Source organism: Seriola dumerili, unplaced genomic scaffold, assembly GCF_002260705.1.
Source record: "Seriola dumerili isolate Sdu_G_001 unplaced genomic scaffold, Sdu_1.0 BDQW01000073.1, whole genome shotgun sequence".
Lineage (NCBI taxonomy): Eukaryota > Metazoa > Chordata > Actinopteri > Carangiformes > Carangidae > Seriola > Seriola dumerili.
Genome location: NW_019174328.1, coordinates 1869908 through 1891746, shown reverse-complemented (window position 1 = coordinate 1891746; position 21839 = coordinate 1869908). Strand labels below are relative to the sequence as shown.

Below are 21839 nucleotides of genomic sequence, written 5' to 3'. Positions count from 1 at the left end.
TAAAGTCTGCCTAATGAGGCGAAACCTCACTTCTTGAGGTTAAAGACAAAAAACCACGCATAATATAACGATGTTTATAGCTTCAAAGCATGTAAATATAACCAGGGCTCTGAGGCGAGCAATCCTAAACACCACCAGCAGCAGCAGCAACAGCAACAGCAGCAGCAGCAGCAGCAGCAGCAGCAGCAGGGATGGTCAAACACACAAACTCACACATACTGTACAGGACATACACACAACCAACACACTGTTTACATCTCTTAAACCTGGAGAATGGATGTGCCAGTAGCTGAAATATCCCAAGATAAAGCCTGATGACACACAGTAACCCTGAACATGATCTTTTATACAGTACACCGAATGTAACATGTAAGAATGGACTTAAAAAGGTAGATTTTGCCATAAATACCTGATATACATAATTCCACTTCAATTCCCTGTTAAGGCAAATATGCTTTCAGTTTGGGGAGTGCATAAAGCGTCAGTGTTTCTAATAATTGGGTGGGTGCAATTGCATATATACCTACTATATGCTACTCTCCTGTCTTTGTCAAACATGCGACGTCAATATACAACGCTGGCTGAGGACTCGGTTCAAACAAAACCCTCATGATTAATTAGTACAACCATTAGCAGAATAGTTCTTTCAATACATATATCTATCAAAAACAACAACCAGCAGTTTTCTGGTTTGCTCACGGTCAGCGATGACAGTACTGGGCGATCTTTTCAAAATAAGCTGCCACCCCTACCATCAATACAAAAAGCTTAAGGGAAGGCTCTACTCAGGGAACAGTTAAACATACAATACTCACTGTACATATCAACAACCATGATACTCTTACTAAGGTCTTGTGTAATCATTGTTTCTTTAACGGTATATCTTCTAAGTTACACTTGACAACATTGATATTACATAGGATAACTACGTACAGTATGTCGTCTGACTAGTTTCTGACACCTATACAAAGGGTTATAGTTCACACAGAGTCGTCCTTTGGGAATCACAAAAAGAGATTTGGTCGGATTCTACAACAACTGTAACAGATCGAAGGTTGTTACGAGGTCTATACCACACACGCCAATAAGTGACCTGCACATACGGGGATAACACACAGTACATGTCAGGGTCAGAGCTGGTCTTTTTAACATGCAGGGAATGTTTACCTGCCTTGTTAAAATCAGTTGTTACTGTTAACCTCACATGCAGGCATTGTGGGTAATTAAATAACTCTTCAGACCAAGGACAGTAACATGTTTACAAGCACAGAAATACTCTGGAAGTGCACGAGTTTAAAACTTCTTAAAAACCTAAATATCTTCTCGTCTTAGTTATTTGTCTCTTATGGGAATAATAATGAGAATACATTTAAAATTCAATAGGAAAACTGTACTTATAAATCAATTTAATTTAGCAGCAGTTATAATAGATTCCCCAAATACCTAAAACACTTACCATATGTCATTTTTATAGTCAGCCTAGGCACTAGGAAACTGGTACTCTGAGACATTTCCATATTATTGGAATTTCCATAGGTAAGGAATATATTGATGACAACTGATTATTTACCCATAGAAGAGAGGGAATCTAACTCTGTTATCAATAAGTGTGTATGACTGCACGGCAAAAGGGACAACTAAGGGAATCCATAATTATGTGCATGTAAACATGGTCACTGTCATGTGGGGCTTACGTGTGTGTCTGTCTGTAAGTTCTGTACAAGAGTCATCATTAATATGGGCAAGTTTAACTAAAGGGCAAATTTAGGAGCGTGTTTCTTGGCCGAGTGGTGACGCTATGTGCAAGCTTTTGCTACTGCTACCATACAGGAAGTTTCAACACGTTGTACTGCTACAAGGAAAGCACTAGATCTGAATGATCCTGGTCTGGCACTGTGTAAACATTGCCTTCAGCTCGTTCTCTTGGGCCTCGTTGACAGTATCTGGCTCGGGGCTCTTCTGCACCTTTGCCACAGCAAAGTTGATGCCCTGGGTGAGTCCCGCCTGGGTGAGGCTGGCCACCTGGACCATGGAGCTCTTGATCTTGGCAAAGGGGGACACCACTCGGCTGCCGTTGCTGTCGGCGGGCGAAGGGCCGAGGCTGCCCTCCATCTGAGAACACAGACTCCTCTGAGAGCCTCCTGAGACCGCAGAGCTGGGCTTCTGGACGGTGAGGAGGTTGGAACTGGAGGTAGTGGACTGGACGTCTAGCTGGGATGGCCTGGGGAGCTGGGCTTCTTCCTGCTGATGCTGCAGCTCAGAGCTTGGCTGCTTGTCTGAGTCTGCTGGGGTCTTATTCAGCACAGGCACCTCGGGGTTGAGTGGAGGTACAGGAGCTGGCGGATGCTCTCCAAACACCTCGACAGGTTTGGTCTGTGCATCCTGGACAAACTGGTGGCAGTAGGCATCAATGGGAGTACCAAAGTCAATCAAAATGGCTTCTTCAGCCACCGAGGCGGCACCTGGAGACTTGTCATCGCTGACTTGAGAGGAGCTTTCCTGCGCTCCGTCACAGCCCGTGACCCGGATAATGGAGGGGATATTTAGCTCCACGCTACCAATGGACTGGGAGCGGCTCCCCAGTCGTGGGTTTGATGCTACAATGCCGCAGCTGGGCAGCACATAGTCCACGTTTTCTAAAGAACCAGAACACGGGTGCTCTGGGTCAGAATTATAGGAGTCAGAGTCGTCTGAGATTTCAGAGTGCCCATCACCGATATCTTTCAAGTTTCCTGCACCAGGGTTGTTATCCGACGTCTCCAAGCTGCTGTCTGACTTCCACAGGTTGACGTGCATAGTTGGTTTTAGGAAATTGACTTTTACATCAGGCTTAGAGAAGTTGCCCAGCTTCCCGAGGGGCTTGAAGGGGCCAATGTTTACATTTGTCTTGGTCTGTTTCACCTTCTGATTGAGGGAGGAGAATTTGTTGAGGAGGAAACTTTTGCCTTGTGCCAAACCAGAGCTGCCCTGAGCCTGATCGGCAGGTTTGTTCTGGATCCCCATTATATCCTCATGAGGTCTACTCTGTCGCCTGGAACACAGACACGGATGCTGTAAGTGTGCGAAAACACAGCTCTTGTATTTGGTTAAAAGTTAAAACTGTGCTATGATGACTGCAAACGTTTTTCTTCATTGCATAAAATCATGTGTAACAGAGACAGATGAATGATATTTATCTTAATAACAACAAATTACTCACCTCTCCAGCTTCTTCTCAACCACAAGCAGGTCCAGCCCTGTAGCCTGTTTTGTTATGCGAAGCATCTCAGCTATGCATTGCAATGTATCTGAAACATGTCACAATGTCAGTCTCAACAAAAATTTCTTTTTGCAGCCTTTAAAGAAACAACTATATTATATTGCACCTTTTCCATCATCCTCAGGATTTCGTGTCGCTGCTCTCAGCGTGTGAAAGTATCCGCTCGTCTCTTCATTCCTGTAATGCAGACGCATACAGCAGAACTTTGGCTTCCCAAACAGAGTCGGCTCTGGACCTGCAAAACAGGACACAACTTTACGACTTCCATTTTTAGCAGTGTGCTTTCCTTGCATGAATCATAATCAAACATATATATTGCTAAAAGATTACTGAGAAACTGTTAAGCACACTTTTGGGAAGTGTTTGGTGACTCAGTGAGTGTACAGGAACCTGCACTTCTCCTTTGAGTCTAACTTCTCACCAATTTCGATCTTTTCCAAACCCTCTAAATTGAGGCGCTGGTATTGGTTGACTTTATCTGCTTCTTCGTCGTAGCTACAGGAAAATAAACGCAAATATAAGTGAATCCATAAGAACTGTATTTTAAAGAAACATTCTGGAAAATTTAAAGTGAGACTTACTAAGCAATGTAGTAGGCTTTGTCAGAAAGAAGCAGCAGCACATCCACATCTTTGTTGGTTGCATCAATGAGGCTGGTGGGAAGTAAGAGAACAATATCATTAAAGAGGGCTCTTCAGAAACTAGTGAAAGCGTATAATAAAAAGCACTAAAGTGGCTCACCATCGACACATACAAGAAAAGGGTAGTGAACCCTTTTCATTATCTGCTTTCATGTAGAAATTTGTCTAAAAAAAATGGTCAGATCTTTATCTAAGTTACAATTATCAACAAAAAATTGATTTTAACAAAAAACACACAAATCACTGTATTGAATAACTCAGTTAATGACGTCAACAAAAGCTAATTGGAGTCAGGAGTTATAAATCTGGCCACTAACCTCATGTCACAATTGATGAGGGCCCAACCACCATGAAACTTCTCATCATCCGGCAGCAAAAGCTGCATGTAGGTCTGCAGCAGGAGGCTGACCTGCTCCTGAGCTCCTCTTTGGCTCTCCTTCTCTTTCTCTTCGTGCTCCTTCTCTTTACTGAAGATGGAGTACAGGTCCTCAGTCACTGGCAGGCCCATCATTAGGTCTGCAGGGAGAGGCAAAGGATTCAGGGGTCAACCAAGGACTGATTTAAGGACAATCTGGGTATGTATCTTTCTGTTTTTCCATACCAATGACTGCTTGTCTGTAAGCATCCCTAAAACGGTTCAGATAGTAGCGGTTTGCTGAGTTCACGCCATCCTTCATCACACCAGCCAGTTTCCTCTCTCCCGTCCTGGTGAAATCTCCCTAAAACAGATCAGTGTGTGTTAAATATACTTTTAGACATATGAGACTTGTGACTGGTACAAAAAAGCACAGCCCTTATTTGTCATTCTGACGTCTTTAATTTTCTGACATACTACAATCTCTGTTGATTTGTGAGTCCTACTGATAGAGAAAGCTCATGTCTCACTAGCTTAAAGTATCTACGTCAAACTAAACCAACTACGTCTAAAGAAGATGGCACACTTCACTACTGTTTTACTAGCACACACTGATCCAGATGTGAACGTGCGTGCAAAGACAGCGATGTTACCTTGAGCGCTGCTGTGCCTGCGTACTGTCTGCTGATGGTGTCTCCATTGTTGGCCCACATGATCTGATAAATCCTGTAGCACTTGAGAGGCAGAGGCTGCTCTGGAGGCATCACGCCCAGTTTCTTCAGCTGCAGGAAGAAGAGAGATATTTTTGTCCTTGGGCATGCTGTTAACTCTGTGAGTACATTGTGATGTCTCTCTCTCGTTGCACAGGGCATCGATGGGAAAGGTCAGTCTGTACCCACTTTAATGAGCTGCTCAATTTAAGCTTGTATTTTCTGATTAAATGCTGGATTTCTACAAAAGATAAAAAGTTTTGTGCTGTATGGTCTATGTTTGTGTTGATGTACAGCTGGTCTTCTGTCTTTGTTGTTCAGTGCTGTGTGAACATCAAAAGTCTGTTACCGTGTGTGTGATCTGATGAGCAAATACATGCAGATGTCAGTAATCTGTTGTACAAACACAAAGTTAACTGCCTACAAAACACACGGAGACAAGAATTCATGTTGCCAAGTGAATGTGATGAATTACACTCACAACCTTTGTAAAGCACTTTGTAATCCCAACTTTAGAAGTAGTCAAATAAATTCAATCATTTATGACAATGCTGATTATTCCACATTATAAATGTTCATTTCTAAAATACAACTTCTTTTAAAAACACACACTTACTAACTGCAGCATGGTTGCATCTGTATTTTCCCTGATTAACTATTTGGTTAATGCAATTCCTTACATACTTGATGGGCGCCCAGGAGGAGCTAAGTTTATTTTTATGGGCTCTAGAGAGTCAGTTTCTGTACATGAGAGGAACAATGCAACTTTCAGTTCAAAAAGCCACAGGAAATAATGAATTATGTTTAGAAAGCAGCACCTTTGATGCACAGCAGGCATGTGAATGTGTTGTGAGAAACTGATGTTCACTTCCTTGCCAAAGAAAACATCTCACCTGCTGTTCCATCACTACCCGAGCAACAGCGGCCTGAACCACGTTGGTCCTGTCAAGACAGTCCATACAGTTGACTCTGAAGATTCCCTCCTGTTTGCAGATGACTCCTGCTTGATCCACCCTGACAGAGGAAGAGACAGTAGGAAGATTTCAGCTTTTTTCAGCTAATCAGGAACATATAGTACAGCCTACTGGGGGTTTACTGTTGTTTTTCAACAAGATGTTGACATGCCACTTACCAGGCCCACTTCATGTCAGTGATGATATCAGAAATAGCATCTGTCAGTATTTGTACGTTCTCAAACTTCATACCTCGGCTGAGAAATTGCATGTAAGGAACAGAAAAGGAGAAGTAAACGCATTGTGGTATAAAATAGATCCTTACAAGTACATTTATGAACAAGTTTCACTACACAGGAAAGTGTTCCTCTTACCAGTGCTCGTGGAAGTCAAATGAAACATATGTGAGGTTTGAGTTGTTGTAAAGCAGGACTTGCTTCAGATATGCGTCGCCAATTAGCTTCTCTCGTCCACTTTGATCCACTAAGTTAATGATGACCTGTAGAAGACAATAAAGAGCGCTGTCATTTAGAGTTGTGGATAACATGAACTGTGTGCCCCTCTGAGCCGTTCCTGTGGAAACACACACAGATGCTAAATGTCAGAGTGCAGCCAAATGTATCAGCACTTTTAATGGCACCTTGTCACATGGACAAGGTTTACAAAGTTAAAGTTGACAATCTTTAAAAAGGCCAATAGTTTAGTTTTTCAAAAGCTTATATATTACGATCGCTACATACCAGTACCTTAATAAAATTTTAAAAGTCTGACTAAATACATCTCCAAGTGTAAGTTGTATTAAATGTAGTCAAAGATGACAGTAGTGAGGTAATTGCAAAAAATGTCACCACTTCTAGTCAGGATTCTCTCAGTTTGATTTCCCACAGGCAGGATTACCACAGTGGTGATACATTTTAAATAATAATCCTGACACAACACTGTTGCATTCAAGCAGTCAATAAATATGCTGAGCACATGCCCAAGCATACACATGGGGAAATGTGACTCACCTGCTTCTTGTAGAGTTTAAGCTGCTCTTCAAAGTGAGCAGCAAAGTAAGACATGGTCTCCTTCTCGCCTGAAAAATATTCCAATGATTTACATATAACTGAATCTGGGTAAAAACATCAAGACAACTAGTTTATATGCTTTTACATCACTGTAACTTCGAAGAAAAAAGTGCCGTCTCTTGTATCAGCCAATGAGAGGCGTCAATCAAACTGTTCAATTCACACAAAGATACAGCAGGTTCGTCATATCCAATCTATAATTACCCCAAATCCCAGTCAAAATATTTTTACAGACAAGTAGAGCAAGGATCACAAGATAAATATATTTGGCTCAAATACACTGGACTGATGAGTAAAACAGTGGCACTGGATCAAATGTCTTCTTCAAGGTACAACTATAAAAACCCTGGAAGTGCAAGTCCATTATACTCAAACACAGCCTATGAAAAACCCTCTCTGTGGGACTGCATGCAAGATAATGTAGCTGTACTGACCTTTCTCTAAGCGTGGCCGGGGGTTGTAGCGGTACCCTGCCTGGCTCCAGAAGACCGGCACAGAGCCGCGGGTCTGCACAAAGGACAGAGTGTGGCTGTGCACGTGGATCAACTGCTCTGTCTCCACATAGTTAGCCACATGGCCATCTGTGTCCACTCCTCTGCGTTTGTATCGCATCCCTTTGGGCAGAGATGACATCAACACTCACAGAGTATTTATAGTCACAGATCAAAACTTAAATTGTCTCCTAAGTTATTCCATAAACATAAACCACATATTTGGGCTGAATCAGAGTTCAAGCAAACTTATTCTACCTGCACGGTGGCGACTACGTCTGGAGATCAGAGCCACAGTGAAGCGAGGATGGATGTCATCAACACAGGTGACCTCCAGCGGTGGGGTCTCAGGGCTGCTCCTCTCCTCATCGGACGTCTCGTTGTAGTTCACCACCAGTTCCTCCACTTGTACAAACCCCTGGATAATTGGTATCACCCAGAAGTCGACCTCTGGCACCTGCAGCAGTCAAAGAGACAAACAGCAGGACAAGAAGATTAAAATGCCGTCTGCCGGGCTGATAAGGAAGCACTTTGCATCCACCAAGTATCCAAAGTGGATAATCCGCCATAACTCAGAGCCATTATCGCTTCCCTTCACCGAGTATTTTCATACTCCTCTGATAAAGCTCTGGTAATTATCAGCACATACAACTGCCACACTCAAGCAGCAGGACTGGCTACACACTTTGAGCTGACCATCGTAGAGAAAAACACTATAAATACTGTGTCAGCAATTATCAAAGAATCAAATCTGGGTATTTATTAAATTCTAAAACTAGAAAAACTATAATAAGCAGAGCCAGTCTGTATGTCTGTGTGGAAAAATCAGTTACCTGAAGGTCAATAAGGTCTTGGATCATGTGTTTATTCCAGAAGAAACGGTCATCCACCTTTAACAGAGATTAAAAACTGCAATCAGTGATATAATTACAATTCACATATGGAGGAAAAGAGGCTTTATGTTGCTGCTTCTCCCCTCTACTGAGGTCATATGAATCTACATACATCATGTAAAGTAATGTTGTAATTGTACGTGTTTTATCTGAATTTATATTCATCTTTATTTACCAGTGTCTATTAGGTATCTGTTGTAGGGCTTCTTGGCTTGGGTTTGTGTTCTCTGACTTTTATTTAGCTGCTTGTTATTATGTGATGCTGGTGTGCCTTCTGGGTGATTCCTTCATTAAGCGATCATGTTCTTTTTGTCAATTGGACTTTAAACCTCACATTTCTATATAAATTGTCACATCCACGACACGACTATTGTTCACACTGATGATGACTTATAGCTGAAATGCATTCGTTCTTTGCTGTGCCTTAAACAAGAAGATTTACTATGTATCATTCTGTTTGTTCTGTTTCTCTCCAAACCTGTTTCCATAGGGGTAAGCTGGTCTTTTCCGAGTCTCCTTGACGCTGCACACTGTTTGTCAGGTCGTACGTCATGCTGTAGTAGAAGGAGTCGGAGTCCATGAATATCTTGTACAGCTCATCCAGCAGCCGCCTCTCCAGTCGCTCCTTCTCTTTATTTTCCTTGACCTGGAAGGCAGGGGAATACTGGATTGGGTGGGTGGATAGAAAACAGCAGTAAGATGACAAAGCAAAGAAAGAAAATCCTGTGAGAACCTCAAAGCCTTTAACAGTGGGAAAGAAAGGAGAGGGAGTGTGTGGTATTGAAGATGACAAAAAATTTTTTTTAAAAAGTGTACAAGACAAAAATACCTTTTTCTTTATGGGCACAGCAACATTAGATTTGATCTGACTTAAAGTTTTCATCAAAAACTTTGACTCATCAGGAGACTGGGCCAGTTTCTCTGGTTTGTCGATTCCAAAGTGATGCTTCTTGCAAAGCTGAAAAACAGGATCTTGTGTCAAATTTATGCAATTACACAGAAATCATCAACATGACAGTGATATTTAGAAAAAGGTCAGTTTGATGATGATGGTGTAACTGAGGTTGGTACCACCTAGAAAATCTAAAAACCAAATTGTCTTGTAGAAAAATCTGTGAAATTCAAATTGGGATACTAGTACACAACAAACAACAACAAAAAAAATTCTACCCACTACATACAGCTAAAAACTACAACACTATAGAATTCTATACAGATCTTATGTTCCTACACTAACACAGCAAACAATCTCACAGCTACACTGATCTCTAGGATTTCTAGGCACAAACCAGGTGGAACGATCACTCTGCAGAACCAGGACAACGTCTATCAGGATGGGATCTAAAAGCCTATCCAGTAACAATCATCCTTGTCTGTATTTACTCACTTGAAAATATCCTGTCTCACCATCCATGAAGCTCCCCTGAAAGACTGAAATCTTAGCCAAAGGCAACTTTCTTTTGAGATCAATTACAGCAATTTTATGCCTGTATTTAACTTTCACTCTTACATGTGTGGTTGAAAATAAATCAGATCTTCTATGAAAATTAAAGAAGAAATCTCATTTTGCACCACTGTCAGCTCATCTTCAGAATGAATCATGTGCTGACGCATACGGGGTATTCTTGGGTACATAGAAAACAATTTAGGATTCTCACAAGTGCTGTTACAATGATTGTCAAGGGGGACGAATGCAATAATTAAACCACAACAACATGAACACTGCCTTGCTCCTCTCATTTACAGTAGTAGCATGCACACCTCCAGCTCCAGCTCCTGGGGCTCCTCGTCAGACAGAGGAATGACAGCTATCTTGGTGATCTTGTAGACTTTGTGGTTGCCTGGTAATTGGCCGACCAAAGCTTTCTGGCGGATTAATACGAGGCCGAGAGGAAGATCTGCCAAGAGGAGAGAGAAGAAGGGGGGAGGTTGCGTCATAGGTGCAGAATTCCTCACATTCTGAAAGGTGTGAAGAAACCAGCTGCCACCAGCCATTAACTACAATTTTTTTAATAAGGCAACACAAGACATCTGGTAAATAAATATTTAAATCATGTTAATCTGTCTGATTTACCAGAATAAAACATATATTTTCCTGTGAATGGTAAAATATGAAATATCCTGCCCTGAAGCCCATAAAGACATTAATAATAAAATCACTGAATCATCGCCATCAGCTCACTCCTCTTCATAACTACACATTTCAAAGAACTTTGCACATTTTTTCACACCTTTCCTTGTGAGTAAGAAACATTCTAAGAACTGGATGATTTAGTAACTCAAGTGTCCAAGAATGTGTCTGTTCAAAGGTTTCTCATTCTCCACTCACCTGTGTGAAGCTGTATCTTCCCAATGACACCTTCCACCAAACCCAAACACACTGGATTCCAAGCCAACAGCAGGTCTGTTGCTGAAATAAAAAACACGGAGATGAAACATGAAAACAGCAATGTAGCAAGACAGCTCAGCAAGATACGCTTTGGGTCAGATAAGCAGCTAGGAAAAAAATACTACACATTTCTAAGTACAAGGCTACGCTGCTAATTGAGGCCTCCAGTTATCTCATTAAATGAGTGCGTGCACATTTTCTGCCAGAAGCAGCCCAATATTCACACGAAAAGCTTCATATATGAAGCAAACTTACAGAAAGTTATGACAGTCATGGTTGGATGACTTCCTATTACCACTCTCAAACTTGTTTAAAATACCCAGTGAAACACTGTACAGCTCAAAGACATTGAAGACTTGGTGTAGAACTAATATCTGGGGTAAATGCTAGAGGATAGAGGGATCTGACTAAACCTTTATCAGTGTTGTAGGTCTGTCATTTACATGAAAAGTACATTTTACTGAAGAAAGTGTAATTTGACTGATAACAAAAACTGGCCTGTCTCCATTTACTAATATTTTCAAACATCAGCAAGTTTGAAGTCAGTTATGGCAAAGCACAAACTTTGGAAAAAGGAAAAGTGGATTGGTGACGGATCAAACATCATAGTGGAGAAAATTGGAAAAATGTGAAGGGTGTGGCTAAGGGTGGAGAACACCAACTGCAGGCAGTCTCAGACAATGACGCTTCCTGTTTCATGAGAACAGAGGAACCACCGGTGAGGGCCACACCAAGAAGATCTCACAGAGAAAAACAAAAGTAATACCACAGCTTCACTCAGAATGAGTAATACCATGGAAGTACTTGACTGTGTGCTTGAGAGAAGAGTGGAAACCCAGCGAGGAGTGGAAACCCTTTTTCCAATTAAATAATGAAACAGTGGTGCAACTAAAAACCTGTTCAGGATGGCTGCGCTGCCATACAACTTCAACTGACACAGAGAATAACACGCATGGCCTTTTGGTGTGTCTAATGAAACTTTTCTTTCACTTTAGCAGTCCTTTCACTTTAGCTGGGGATATATAATTCCCACAGCCCACAGTATTTCATTTGCTAGGAAACCAAGGCCATATACTTTGTCACAGCTGTGAGCAGCAGAAGCACTTACTTCTGCAATGTAACCAAGGTGTAATGACATAAGCTGCTTTACAAACCTGAGGAACACAAAACATGGTTTGAACCTGTATTTAATCAGCCTTACATCAGAGAGGTGTTATAGTTTCCTTACAACTCACCATACTACAGTACATCTATTAATAAGTGATAATTAAGGCACATGGTGTGTAAACGGACATACTGTTATTTCTACCCTTTTACAGTCATGTACTATGTCTGTTTGATCTAAAGAAGAACTGAAGAGTCAAATTTACCCTTCAGGAGGTAACATAAGAAGCTAAGCAATAACTTTGGAGTCTGTATGGGGTGTTGCCACTCCCGGAATAAAAGCTAGGACGATGATTTCAAGACTTAGGAATGGCGCATCCAGCATTTTCTATCGCTTCTTTACCTGAAAGGACGTTTTGTTTATCGCAGCTGGATAATTTAGAGCCATTAAATGATAACGACAACGTTTATTACAGATATGAACGAGTGAGTGATACGAGAGAGAGATTAAACTAAACCGCTGATGTGTAACAGTAGTAAAATAATGTTTGACAATTCCAAACAGACCAGGAAACACATAGCTTTAATTTCACTCTGACGGTTAATAATGCCAAATGTTAGTTTCAGGTAAATGGCCGGCTGCAGCAGAGAAAGCTGTCATCCAGTAACGTACGTACCAGGTCTGACGGTCATGGTCCCATCTTTTCGGCTGCACCACAGAGCACGATCCCCGCTCTGGAGAATGTAATCGTCTTTGGCTTGGAACAGCTCCATTTTGTCCCTTTAAGTTACACAAAAATAAGCAACTATCTGGCTTAGCAGCCAGGCACTGCTAATTATCAACTTCCACGTCTTGGAGGTTAACTGTAGCTAGCCACGGTTAGCTCTTTTCCCACGGGCTGCTGAGCTACGGTAGCTAGCTACCTAGCGAGCTAGCAGCGGCGGCGGCAGCGGCAGCAGCTGGAAGCGCGTCGGATTCGTTTATTCCACATCTACGCATGTTGGTTATCAAATTCCCAGTCTACTGGAGAGGCATCCCTTCCCACAGGCCTGCCGGGCAGAGTGAGGGCAAATACACATCAATGAGTGAGAAAGTGTCCCAGTAGGCAGCAGCTGGTATGAAGCGTTCAAGACGTAACCGTCAGCTTCCTGCTCTAAACAATGACACGTGACCTGTGACTGAGCCGTCATCACCGGTGTACAGGTACTGTGGATAAAAACATCATGTCAAACTATTTACTAAAGGATCAGAGTAATTATTAACTAGGCTACATGATGTTAATATATGTTGAAGAAACCATGTTAATGACAAGATTTTCCCACAATTTGACAGGATCAATAATCTAAGCCTGCAAATTATTGGCTGTTTCCCAGCTATTTTATTTACATCTATGTGTCCTTTTTGTTAAAATACTTACATAAAATACTTAAGAGAGCAAAATACCACAGCTATAGCAGCTCTTGTTCAGTGACAGCAAGTTACATCTAATTTTTTTTAATTAGGGGATTATATATAAAACAATCATCACACAAAAATAATCAAATCACTGTTCTGATGTTACAGGCTGGGGTCATTTTCATATATAAAAAGAACAAAACACACCACTCATGTCCCCACCCGCATAGGAATAAGAACACAAACATGTTGTCCGTTATGACTCAGTGGGGCCTGCGGGAAAAGGCAGAGAGCAGCTGACCTCACAGTCATGACTGTTAATCTTACCATTGAAGACCAGGCTCAGACTAGGTCAGAGACCCATGTTCGCAGCCAAACGAGGAGCACAAACAGTAATGCATGAAAAAAAAGTCAATTTCTCTAGTTGGTAGTAGACATGTGTATCTTCAGTTCAGGTTTAGATATATGCACACAATATGCTAAAAGCTAACGAAAAGTAGTGCTGAAATGATTACTCAGCAACTTTTATGGTATATAATTTTTTAAGCAAAAAAAATGAAACATACCCCATGCACATGTGATCATAATCTAAATATCTGTGGGTTTGTTTGTCAGACGAAACAAGAAATCTGACGACCATACCTTGGGCTTTAGTAAACTGCGATGAGTATTTTTCACTATTTTCTAACATATAGGAAAAATTATCATTGATTAATAAATAATGAAAATAATTGTTAGTCACAGCCCTAAAAATAATATATGTATAATAGTAACTCAGATTCTTCCAGAATAGGCAGACAATGCAATACTACTACCAGCCTCCTAAAAATAATAATAAAAAATAAATAAGTCTCAGTCTCAGACTTTGCAGAATTCATGGGAACCCAAATATTAGGCAAAATCCATGTCAAATACATTTTATTTTCAACCATACCAACAAGATTGATTGCTTTCAATACATCAGCCTGCTACTCATAAACCGTGATCAAGACTAAGCCACAATCCATAATTTGTAAAGGTGTGTTAGGCACTGAGCCTACTTTACAGATGGCTTATGGTTGTACTACAGTGATAAATTACTACACAAACAATTAGGGTAATCAGAAAAGTACCTTTGAAAAAAATTATATCACAGATTGACGTTTTCTTCACTTGTTTATGAATTGGGCATTTTCTCACTGTTGGTATTTTTAAGGCTTTCAGGCCATATATGTGTTAGTGTTATTACAGATTGTGGCTTTGGTAGTTACACAAGGACATTCTGACAATCATGAACTGTGATTCCTAATGAGCACTAGGTGCTGATTGTCTCACATCTCAAGTAAGATACACCATCTCACCTCCAATTGTCATTACACATTCATTAATGTACCAAAATACTATATTATGATATAAATACTGATATAATGATTTGAAATTACAAGTAAACCAATGCACATACAAACACTCAAGCACATCAATCAAAACCTGTGTAACTGATATATTTCAAATCTAGTGCTGCTGAACTTTCAGCATGATACATTTCAATGATGGCAAAGTGCAAAGATGGCAAAATCAGTAATGCACCAAAAAGCAGCATCTAATAAAACATATTCACTGTGTTGTGTGACAAAGCAGCTCCAACATGGCCATGTGGTCATAAAGGGGAAAATGCTTTTCTGTTGACTGAGTTTTGCAGTGAGTTCTGCTTTGAAGTCCCCAATGTTTGCACTCGTGTACTAACTGAAGAGCTGACTGAATTAAGAAAAGCTCCATACAATATTTGATCAAGACAAAAGGCAACTACACGTAACATTTCTTAAGAAAATACTTCTAGTTTTCTTCCATTTATTGATAAAGGCCTCTTATTCAAACTTTAATTTGACTATAAATTGTTGTCAACACCTTGATCGTGACAGCTGGCACAACATAGAAGGCAACAACATTGGCTTGAAAAACACGATTGCACTGAGTTACCAATTATATGCTGAATGGCAGGAAATACCAACACTGTTAATCAATGCATGCAACTTCCACAAATGCTGTAGACAGAGGAAGAGGAGAGTTAGCTGGAGCAGACTTGTTAACCATCAAATATTCAGCAGGTTTATCATTCTCTCCTCTTGATTATGAAGTGTGCAGTCATTATGATATCTCCTTTGCCATCTCAACATTCTCCTTGGTGATCATGCTGGGCTCTCCTTTCTGTGTCAGGTTGTCTCCCTCCATTGCTGTGTCACCAGCAAGCTTGGCTGGCTGCTCCTCTAGTTGCTCCAGTTCTTCCAGTATGGTCTGAACACGACGGACTCCGTCCCGCCTCGCCTGCCGTACATCTACACGACCCTCTGGGTCAACCGAGTCCAGTGCTAAGAGCTCTTTGGTCAGCAATTCCTCCAGTAACAAGTACTTCTTATCATTCTTCTTTCCATCAAAACATTTCACCTCCTGCTCCAGTTTAGAAACCCGTTCAACTATCTTCTGTACCTTAGCCAAGCCTGGGTGGACTGGGCACTGAGCAGCCTGTTCAGCCTCTACCTTTACAGATGGGACTTCTGGGGGAACAGCTGTCACGTCCTGGGCTTCTGGTTTTGGAGGTATTTGAACTGTGATATCTGCAGTATGTTGTTGTGGTTGCTCCGGTTTCTGGGGTGGCTGGAACTGCTGCGGCGACTGCATTAACTGTTCAGGCTGCTGAGGCTGTGGAGACATCTGAGGTGGTGCCTGGTGGAAGTGTAGCGGCTGCTGGAAGTGTTGTGGCTGCTGGAACTGCTGTGGTTGCTGGAACTGCTGAGGTTGCTGAGGAGGAGGCTGTTGGAAGTGTTGAGGTTGTTGAGGCTTTTGGATGTCAGCTTCAGTGTGCAATGGCTGGGGGAGCTGCGTGTTCTCGGGTTTCTGCTGCGTGCTTTGTTGTTCCTGTTCCATTTTCTGGGGTGGGTCTCTTGTGATGACATGCTGCTGAGCCTTAGGAATTACAAAGAAGTCATTAGGAAGTGTCACAATCTAGATCAACACATACTGAACATGAAGAAAAATACAAGTGAAAACACATAAAAGTTAAACCACCTGTGGTCTCTCTCCAAGCACCTGTGTTATAATAGGTGACTGGCTTCTAATATGAGGTGGGAGGTGAATAGTAGCAGGATCGCGATGCTGGGTAAGCAGTATCGGAGAAGCCCTTTCCCTGGGCGGCTGCATCGCTGCAGAGTAGCCAGGCCATTCGTCTGTCTGAATGCGATGGAAGGGCTGCTGGTGCTCTGAGTATGGGACGCGCTGAGAATATACGGAGGGATTTAACTGAGCCTGTGTTTGTGTTTGGCCTCCTCCACCCTCATGGATCACAGGGATAGGGATGTAACCTGCTTGAAGACCAGTGCTGCTGGGCCGTGGGGGTTGGTGATGCGGGACAGTGTAAACCTTAAAAATAAAAGATCAAATTGAAACAGTGAATATTCGATATTTGGTCATTTGCTTCCAATTCAGAAATTTCTGAATACAACATACATTTCTGTATACATTTTTCCATTTCTTTTTTAGCTGTTTGTGAAACAGGTGATCCGACCTTTCCAGGATCAGTGGAGCAGCTCTCTGAAGGTCCATGTAAGGGAGATCTAGGCCTGCAGTGGAGCGCTGGTGTCGGAGAAGGCGTTCGCACGTCTGTCCGGATAGTCTGTGCAGTGGATGGCTGGATGTAGGAATAACATGGATGCTGTTGCTGCCTCAGTTCTGCGCCCTCATGGAAGACTGGGATGGGAACATAACCTGGGCGAAGAATAGGGTGCTTCATCTCCCTCACGAAGGTCTTCTGTGTCTCCTGAGGGCTTGGTTCTGGTGGTATGTTGGGTCCATTTGCTGAAACTTCTCTGACCTGAAACATAGCCAGTAGTATATTGATATAATTTAAAATGTTAACCAATGAGTATCAAGAATCTTGTCATGTATTTACATTTCAAGTTTAGACAAAAGAAAAAAAACTACATATGACTATTCTAAGCAGTGAGCAGAGGTTTTAATAAGCAACATTTTAGGCAACACTGATGTTGGTTCCTTTACTTATACTGAACTATTTAACCACATAGTTATTAGGCAATTCTAATGAGTCATTTACAGGAAACACTACAAACTTTATTGACATTATTATCAGTAAACCTTAGGCAATTATTAAGTATGTTGTTATGTTATGTTAAATATTTTTACCACATGATTGGCTTAGTTTGAGCAATTCTTTTTATCATTTTTTATCCAAGCCATTCTTACTTATAGTTGAGTAAAAGATTTAAATTATCTTTATTTAGGTACTGCCTCCTCCACTAGGAGATACATTTAAATGAAGTTCATGCAAAACTCTGTTTAAAACATGTTACCAACAAAAACTTATTACAAACATATTAATACAAAGTGTACAACCAAATGGTTTTCAAAACCTGGAGGTATTTTTAATAGTAAAGTGTTCTCAGACATGTGAAGGTTATAGGTTAAAATCTAACATTTCCACAGAGGGACGCCAAAAGTATCACCTCTTTGAGTATTTGATAAATGAAAATAACTTGTGATTAACAGAGACTCCAGCCAATTTCCAGTCAGACAACTGCTGTGTTTCGGTTTGATATTTTGCTCCACAGTCAGAGTCCGTCAGTCACCTGTTTAAATTTCCTAACTTATCCCACACACAATAGTTTGGCACACCCTCTTAAAATAACATGATATTAGCTAATCATTATGTCATGTAGAGAGAGAGAGAGAGAGAGAGAGACATGGGCTCTTTTTGCTCTGCCCTTTTATAATTTCATAAGGAAGAGTCAATATTATTTTTGAATTATTTCTGCATTAACTTCTCATGAAGTACAGCGGATAACTGAATTTCTTCCCTGTGTCAGTCTTTTTTGACCACACCTAGTCTCATGAAAAAGAGCATAATTAATCCTGGAATACATCTGTATACATACAATACTAAGAGTCAGAGTAAACTAAGTCCCAATTGGGAACTTACTATTGCAGGGAAATAAATACATATCATACATATCATAGGGAATAAAAATCATGCAATAAATCATGAAGTATAACATTGGCACTGTCAACACATTCCTGGATGTCAAACACATCTGGAAGAGTGTTGTAAATTTCCATTCACCAGAGTAGGAGTTTTTCATTATTATTCTCATAGTGTACCAAGTGACCAGACACCTGTCACTGACAGCTACAGAGAGGTACAAGCAACAGGTCAATTGATAGTTCAGCACTCTGCCAATGATATATCTGAAAAGTGATCAAAGTTTGTTTCTAACCATTAAAACAAATACAGGAGCTTACAGAACAAAAACTGCATTTACATGTAAGCCAGTGGCACAAAAGTTATGAAATAGCTGTGAACGACCCTTTGCCCTCTGCCATTTCAGTATGGGACACCGCACGCTGCCAGCACCATTGCACCAATTTTATCCCCTGACAGCTGTGTCTTTCTAGCAGTTTCGTCGGGACCCTAACTTTGGACAACAGTGTCTCTCTCCCAGACTAAAGATTACCAACTGGCAGCCTGTGAAGCTCTCTCTTAGCCCACGAGTTTTCTCTGCAGACCTTTCCTGTTTTCACAACGTGTATTAAATAGAGCTGAATATGATAGGCAGGGCAGCCAGCAGCCTCTGTCATGCAGTATACTCCACAGGCCAATGTGAGCGGGACCAGCCTCAATCCATGTAAGGGAAAAAGTTTAATATGAGCTGGACGTCGCAGTGTTTTCCACCACGAAAGACACGTTATTAAAATACTGGAAGCTCATCATGGGTAGCCTTTACATACTGCAGAGTGAGTCATCGAGTAATAATAGTATTAGATCATGACACGGGAACATAACGGGGTTGATCACCCTTTATAATAGGCTTATGAGCTGTCTGTGAGGGGGAGGTGACGGTGCCAAACAAGGCCTATAGTCAACAAGATTAATATATAACAGTGATGTAGCTCAACGCTTTTGCTGCTTTAACAGCGTATCAAACCAAAACACGCTCAGCAACGGACGTAGCAAGATACAAAAATAGCCGTTAAAGAGTTGAACGACCGTCAGCTGTTAACGTTGACAAACCAACTTTATCCCGCCGCTCTTTTACCTTTTTCGTGTCGTGTCTCGGGTCATTCCAGGTTGTCGTGCGGTTGTTGTGATCCACAAAAAAGGGCCATCCCGTCTGAGGGTCAATTTTCACTTCCCAGCCGAGGGGGAGAGGGTCGTTGTCATTATTTGCCATTGTCAGTATCGGTGACTGTGTCTTCATGCCGTTCATGTTGCAGGCTGTCGAGTACTGAGACATTTTATACAGGCGACGGACGCTTTAAAGATTCCTTCAAGTGACGTGGAAAAGTGGGCTGGAAGTTTCTCGAAATAGCAGGGTTAATGTCGGGGGCGGACAGCGCTGGGTACGGTGGCATGGGCTCTGAAACTTGTTATGTCGCAGACCCCCCAACATAGACACAAGCTAAACCTCTGCTCTGCATATTTTTTTTCCTCGGGGAGCCCGACCTAGGAGGATTTTTGCTGCAGCTGTGGAGGAAGTAACAGTCGTATAGACACCTGCTGACTGGGAAATCTTCACCCTAATTTTACTGGGACTCCCTGGACCCCAGTGACCCCTGTGCCTTGGACCCCAGTTTGAGAACCATTTTCTGCGCATTACACAAGGGAATCCCAAGCCTTTTCACAATAAAAGATTTCCCAAATAGATCTACTCAGACTCCCACATGATGAATCTCCTCCAAGGGAACTCAGTCTGGGTTTGCTATGATTTGGTACACAATTACATAACTGTGGTGCTGTGATACAATGTGGGCACAGTGACAACTCTAATGACAGATCTTCCTTAATTACAGGACTACTCCAATTCAGCCTCATACCATAAGGGAAATGCTAGTAAATTAGAGGCATCCTCACTTGGCCCGAAACCAATACAGGTATTTTTAGAGATGCTCAATAGTGTGGACTTTACAATTGAAGACAATTGATTTTTGTATTTTTGGACACCTGGAAATGGTGAGACAATTGATAATTACAAAAATAGCCTGTAGAGCAAATTCCTGTAAGGATTTTTTATAAGTTATTAGCCACACAATATAGGAGATAATGAATCATAAAGTAACCAGATCAAATCAGTCTGACCCTCTCTTGAATCCCTGTGTTTGTGCACTAGTGACACAAACACTTCTTATTGTGATTTTCTTTTTGCTAAGGGAAAATGTTCCAGTCAGTCATACATTATTCAGTTGTATGTGCAACAACAACTGATGCTTTTAGTCAGTGGAATGATTTATACAGTGATAAATATCATTGACAAATGATTATTAGATTCTTCATTCAGTGCTGACGTTGATGTTTCCACAATATTTCCAGAATATTCACATGCATCTCTGGCTTTTGCAAGCCTAGCAGCCAACACTGATAAGATATGAATCTGGTAACCAATCATCCTGCCTTGACTCCTCTCTGAGGTGACTTCTAACAGAGTAAAGACCTCAGTGTTACTCAGTACAAATTGGAACCACTAATCCAATTTGTGGATCCTAATCCAATCCTTAATGCAAAAAGTCATTGAAGAGAAACCGTTGCTATTTCTATGTAAATTTTCAATTTCAATTTAATAATTACACGGGATAACTCATACATATTAGCCCTTTAATTAAATGATTTCAAAATAAAAGCACTTGCCAGACGCTTGTTAAAACCACTATGTGGGGAAAAAAAAGATTTTATTCCTATCTTTGTCGCCCCCTATTGCTATTTTTAAAAGATACTGTGTGGCAGACAGCAATACATGTCTCTCACTTTTATTCTTTTTATTTATTGATGATCATAATTGCTGTATGTTCATCTGTAGCTGATAGATGCCCCTGTTCTTTTGACAGTTCTTAAGGTTTAGGTCTATTCTTACCATATTTCAAATAAATAACATTTATCCATTTTGTTTTTATTTTATCTATTTTTTTTTACATACAATTAATTAATTGATTAATTAGTTAAATAACATGTTTTTATTTAATCAATTATTTGTTTGTTTGTTTGTGTAAATAGACAGTCTGTTAATTTATGTAGAATAGACTGATACAGATATGTTTTCAATTAAATTTATTGCCCTTTTGATACATCAGTCAACACTTAAAATACTTAAATACACTGTTTGCACAGTTAGAATAACACTGCTTTAAGCCAGAATTTGTTAGTCAAATCATGAATGTGTTATTCAACACGTTCTCACACTGTAGCCTGAGTCAAAATCTAGAAAGGTCCCCGAGGTTCGAGCCATTGGGAACCGTCGAACACCGGTAATTAAAACAAGCCTACCCTTGCGTTCTACTTCAAAATAAAAGTCTCTATTGCAAAGTACTTCCCGACAGTACCAAATGTGACAAAATGAATATAGAATGTGATCGCTGTTTGGGCTTTTGTAGTTATTAATTAACCAATCACCCCCGATAAACACAACTATCCTGAATAAATGTATCATTTCCACTGATGAAATTGTAAAAATGCTGGGTTTTTGTTATTTCGCCCTGACCTCGCCGGGGCTTGTCATCACGCACGTTCTCTGGACTTCCAGCGTGACGTATGCCCTAGCGCCCG

General features: G+C 41.0%; 2 protein-coding genes across 3 annotated transcripts; both read right to left on the bottom strand.

Moving 5' to 3' along the window:
• Nucleotides 1-182: 182 nt before the first annotated feature.
• On the bottom strand, nt 183-13003 carry inpp5f (inositol polyphosphate-5-phosphatase F). Of its 2 annotated transcripts, none has more exons than XM_022743734.1 (20): nt 12543-13003; nt 10702-10782; nt 10134-10270; nt 9202-9330; nt 8851-9036; nt 8313-8369; nt 7738-7936; nt 7423-7602; nt 6929-6996; nt 6293-6417; nt 6098-6175; nt 5859-5979; nt 4909-5037; nt 4502-4619; nt 4218-4416; nt 3841-3912; nt 3681-3754; nt 3366-3494; nt 3200-3287; nt 183-3031 (listed from the first exon to the last, which is right to left on the bottom strand). In XM_022743734.1, exons 1-20 carry the CDS (start codon nt 12637-12639, stop codon nt 1867-1869), a joined length of 3432 nt encoding a protein of 1143 aa, XP_022599455.1. In that variant the 5' UTR covers nt 12640-13003; the 3' UTR covers nt 183-1866. The 2 variants fall into 2 exon arrangements, with proteins under 2 accessions (XP_022599455.1, XP_022599456.1); XM_022743735.1 differs by having other exon boundaries at nt 8851-9018.
• Nucleotides 13004-14162: 1159 nt separating this feature from the next.
• bag3 (BCL2 associated athanogene 3) lies at nt 14163-19565 on the bottom strand. Its single transcript, XM_022744019.1, is given in 4 exon segments — nt 14163-16201; nt 16304-16708; nt 16788-17105; nt 19342-19565. Coding segments are annotated over 4 exon segments (1737 nt in total). The 5' UTR covers nt 19540-19565; the 3' UTR covers nt 14163-15385.
• Between the last annotated feature and the right edge of the window lie 2274 nt (nt 19566-21839).